Source organism: Cynoglossus semilaevis, chromosome 13 (assembly GCF_000523025.1).
Source record: "Cynoglossus semilaevis isolate Cse_v1.0 chromosome 13, Cse_v1.0, whole genome shotgun sequence".
Classification (NCBI taxonomy): Eukaryota; Metazoa; Chordata; class Actinopteri; order Pleuronectiformes; family Cynoglossidae; genus Cynoglossus; species Cynoglossus semilaevis.
Genome location: NC_024319.1, coordinates 1,127,551 through 1,132,670, shown reverse-complemented (window position 1 = coordinate 1,132,670; position 5,120 = coordinate 1,127,551). Strand labels below are relative to the sequence as shown.

At 42.3% G+C, this 5,120-nt stretch overlaps 1 protein-coding gene across 1 annotated transcript in view; it reads left to right on the top strand.

Moving 5' to 3' along the window:
• The first annotated feature begins 734 nt into the window (after positions 1–734).
• LOC112486269 (cbp/p300-interacting transactivator 3-like) overlaps positions 735–5,120 on the top strand; it is a 5,164-nt gene continuing 778 nt past the window's right edge. The window contains exons 1-2 of the mRNA XM_025061453.1: positions 735–1,030; positions 4,703–5,117. Coding sequence (XP_024917221.1) covers positions 4,714–5,117 — 404 coding nt within the window. The 5' untranslated portion in view covers positions 735–1,030; positions 4,703–4,713. The remainder of the gene's footprint in view (positions 1,031–4,702; positions 5,118–5,120) is intronic.

The following is a 5,120-nucleotide window of genomic DNA, read 5'->3' as shown; positions in this document are numbered from 1 at the left end:
CACGGCCGGAACAGCCAATCAGTGGCCAAGGTTCACGTGGAGCCCCTGAAGTCGGCAGAACTCAAAATCTCAAACTCAGCCTCACCACACACACTACACCACACACACCACACCAGCTGCTTGGCCTGTCCAGTCAGAGGTTGCTGGTTTAAATCCCAAAGGGCAACGACACCAGTTACATGGAGACATTTGTATGAATAAGAAGGTGGTTTGAAAAAAAAAAGAAAACATTTTCTTGTGGGGGTTTCTGATTCCATCTGTGATTATAAAGATTCTTCAATAAGACCTGAAAATTCAGGAAGAATCATATATTGTTTTGGTCACAAAATTTTACTTTTTTTTAGACATTTTATGTGAGATATAAACACAAAAAAATTGCATTAAAAGTCATGTATAATATTGTATTTTTTTCTATTACATCTATAATGTGTGTGATATACCAAAGACTTATTTTAGAAGTAAATAAGTATCTATAAGTAATGTATTTTTATATACATTTTAAATAATTTATTTTTTATAAATAAATCAATAAACCATCTTTTTTTTCTTAAATTTGACTGTTTGTTTATCTATGTATCATGCTTTGAGAAACACAACTGTAGGGGGCCACGTCTCAATAACGTCCCTCCTCTGTTCTTTCTACGCCCCTGGACAGCGATATTAAAGTGGGGCCAATGGGAACAAAGGAGAGGAATGAGCGAGGCCCCGCCCCTCTCCGGCTGCCTGCCTCTCAGCGTTTTGCATGTACATAATCCCTGAGTTGACCCAGAAAAAGGCAGTCGTTGCAGGATCTGATGCTGCAGTCTTCCTCCTCGTCCACTCGCTCTTCTTCTTCTTCTTCTGCTGCTGCTGCTTCTCCTCGGTCTTCGGCTTTGTGCAGGAAGCTGTCCGAGCACCGAGCATGAAGCCTGACCCTGAAGGATTGTCACAGTAACCAGAGAACGGACTTTCACTGATGTAAAAAAAAAGAAAGAAAGAAAAAAAAAGGACGGGGCTGAGAACAGACGCACAACCGACGGAGAGGACAAGGGTAAGTGATGTCGCTGGATCACGTTTATTTGTGAGAGAGAATTGGGGTGAGGAGGGGGAGGCGGTGCGGGGACGTCTGTGTTGATCTCAGCTGTTGTTGCCGGAGCTTCATTGTCTCCCCCCGTGGTTCAGATTCAGAGCAGGGACGAAGAAAGGAGAACATCCGGGACACTGGCCGTGTGTTCGAACACACGCCGTGTGGATGTTCTGTAAAGCGGTGGTTCTGCTGCAGGATGTCACCGCGTTCTTTGTTGCAACGTTAACGTGCGCGGAGCTGGAAGGGATTTTTGTGATGGACGTGAGGCTCACACGCACACGCACTTCCTCTGCTCACCGTTCACCGTGAAAGGCAACCCAAACAATGAGCGTCTGAGGCCGGCCCTGGAATCTTCAACACCGGGGGGCACTTTTTTTTTTCTTTTTCAAAATCCTTTTTCAAGAAAACAGTTGAAAACCTGAGGGGGTGTCACGCTGTAGTGTGTCGGGCCAGGGGCCACACACAGCCCGGGTCGGTCTCACCGTGGGCCTGTCCAGTAAATAACAGCATAATAACAGCCGTATCAGATCAGTGCTCTTTGTTTAAGTACCAAGAAGTACAAGTGTAGTATCAGTACACACACAAAAAAAACCCCTGCTTTAATATTATTATACTTATTAGTAAATATAGAATAGAGTTGTGTTTCCCTCCAGCCTGAACTCCACCGTGTCGTCAGATCAGTGTGAACAGATTAACGTGTTTTTGAGTGAGGTTTGTTTGCATTTAGTTTTTCTTGCATTCTGCGTCATTGTCAGAGCAGCTGACCCAGTTTAGTCGAACTGTACTGCTCTGCTGTGACTAAACAATTCAAGTTTTCTAATTCATTATGGAAATGAAACAGCAAAGAACTCTCACATTTAACATAAACATGTAATTAAACAAACCTCGAGAATCTGTGAGTGTAACTGACAGAAGCTAAAGTGGAGGCTAATAAGGACGACTATATAATGGATTTAATTAATTGTTTTGGTTTTTTTTTTTTTTGGGTTTTATCTCAATTTCTTCTACGGGCCAGGTTGAACATTCCTGTGGGCTAGTTATGGCCCGTGTGCTCTATGTTTGACACAGCTGATGTAGTAAATTTAGGATGATGGTGCGGTGAATTGATATAGTTGTTTTACCTGTTTTACCACAAAACAAACACTAGATGCAAATTTGCACAAACATGCTAATGATCAATGCTGGTGCACTTGTATCCAAATCATCACTGACTGATGATGACATCACTTGTAATTGGTAACCAACATGACCAGTCATTCTAACTAAAAACGCTCCCTGATCTGGAGCAGTGACGTAATGTTGTTTTGCTTGTTAGCAAGGAAGTAAAGAGAGCAGTGATGTAATGTTGTTTTGCTTGTTAGCAAGGAAGCTAAAAACAAAACCATCTGTTCTTCACAGTATTAGTATTTACAGTGTATTTATATGAAGTACATCTAGGTCAAATTATGTCTTTTCACAGGGAGGACTGACCTTTTTAAGGTTCTGGTGGTTTAAAGGTGGACTATCTAATCAACTATTGTTCAAATTGATCGATTCAAGAATTTGTTCTTAAACCAAACAGTCATTTTAACAAATGTTTGTTTGCAGAAATGGTAACAAGTAGCCATTTAGTCTAATTGATTAAAATGTAGGGGTGCAACGAAATTAAAATTCTTGGCCAAAACGGAAAACCAGAAATGAGGAAACCAAGGTCAAAAACCGAAACACTGAAAGAAATGATTACACAAATTATTAGTACTATTGCAATGGCTATGACTGTGAACCAAACTTAAATAAAATTAAGGCACTGCATAAATTACTATTAAAATTTCAAAGAATACAATTATGAAATTATTTGATTTAATTATTTGTTTGCCACATTCCAACAATGCACTTTCAAAGAATAAAATTATGAAAATATTTGTTTGCCACATTCCAACAATGCACAATATAAAATAAAATAAAATGTTAAGCTAACCCCATATATGTGTACATTAAATGATAAAGTATAGGCCGACTGTAAAATTAAATATGTTCTCTCTTAAAAACACAAAGTGCCTTTAAGTCTAAACTGCTGGATCATTTCTCGGGCGTGCTGCTTTATTCCCACATCTGAGTAATGATCATTACAACACGGATCAAGTGCAGTCTCTGTGGTCTGCTTTAGTGCTGCGATTAAAGGAAAAACATCTGCTACGGCTGCTCTCTTTAGTTAGCTGCTCAAACGGGGCAAGAAGAGAGAGAATGTTGTCTATGAAGACCCACTGGTGTGCAGTGGATGTCGCGGGGAGCCTCCTGGTCTGAGACTCGCTTTTGCGCAAAGAGGCTTTCCTTCATCTCATATTCAGCACAGTGATCAGGATGTTTGGATTTCAGGTGATAAATCCCCGACGTGGAGAATATCTTGATCAGATGCACCCTCTTCTCCCTCCGTGAAATCCCAGAATTACATTTGCAAATCATTATCTGTGGGTCTTTCTCAGAGAAGAATACCTCCAAACCGCATGTTGGCCACAGTTTTTGCTTGCGTCATCATAACTTCCTGTTTCAGGCACTTGTTTTGGTGATAAAACATTTCGATGGCCGAATATTCGGTGCATCCCCATTGAAATGTCTGGGTGACATTTGCAACTGCACAAGTTTCCCTTTATTACTGAGTGGACAATTTTATAGCAACTACAACCTTTATTATTTTGAAAGTCCGTTTCCCAATGGTTGTTAATACACATCGAGACGAACCAGGAGACACAAGAGGGTGTCAAATCAGGACTGGAGTCATTGGTATTAACTAATCTGGTCATTTGGGGCGTACTTAATCACCAGAGTACTTCTGGCTTGGAGTAGTATTTAAATACATACCCCTTTGTTTGTGTCAGCAAATCACATTTTTAGTGGTGACAAACCAAGTGTTAGTTAGTTTTGTGGTTTACAGCATGTTACAGCTTAAACCAAACGTGAGTTAAACTGCAGGTGACCGTTCAGTCTGTCGTACATAGAACCCACAGACCCCCGACATGTTGCCCATCTATCTATTAATTCAACCTGGAGTAGGAAGTTCAGGACTCAGGAATGTACCAATCAGAGCTGAGTCTGGAGCAGGAGTGTGTTTTTATGTGCAGTCTTCTGTCTCTCCATTAGTGGTCACCATCGATCATACATCAGTTAACCAAACCATCCTAAACAATAACATGTTAGGATGACTTTCACTACATGACTTTGTTAGAGTTCTCTCTGTGTACATTCTCCATCATCTGCTCCACAGCGTTTGTCCTGATAATTCTGCATCACACAAAAGCTTCTTGCTTTTTTCAATAGCAGCAGCAAATTATTCTGTGATGTTTTTGCTGTTTTAATCATCCATCCTTTATCTATCCATTACAAAGTCGTTACAATAAAGAATGTAATAGTAGAACTACTACAGATGGGTGAGGAAATGTTCAAAACTTCTGTGGTTCCAGATTTTTTTTAATTCCTTCTTTATCACTGGCCACTAAAGAAATCCTCGTGTCATTGTGTATTTTTGTGTTGCTGTTCCTACACAGCCAGTGAAAAGCACTGAGTTTGTTGTTGTTAACTGATAGACCGGCCTCAGTCCTGGTTCTTGTTGGTCCACGTTGTCACTGAGGCACCAGCTAACTGCATTTCCTCCTCTGACAGGCAGGGGGCATATGGCCGAACATCTCATGATCCCGATGAACCACGGCTCAGCGGGGCCCGGCCTCCACGGGTACAGGATGGGCATGAACGGTGGTCTGCAGGCGGGTCACCAGCAGCATGCCAACCAGCAGGGCATGAGGGCGATGCCCAGTGGTCAGATGATGCATTACAGCGGAGCCCAAGCCAACATGGAGCCCACACTGAGGCAGCGGCAGGGCATGGTGGGCCCGCCCATGAATGGACAGCTGAACGGGGCACAGATGGGTCACCACCAGATGACCTCTGGCAACATGATGTTCAACGGCCAACTCCAGCAGCAGCACCATCCTCAGCAGCCGCAGCAGCATCATCATCCGCAGCAGCAACACCACCCGCAGCAACAGCAGCAGCATCACCCGCAGCAGCAGCATCACAAGCA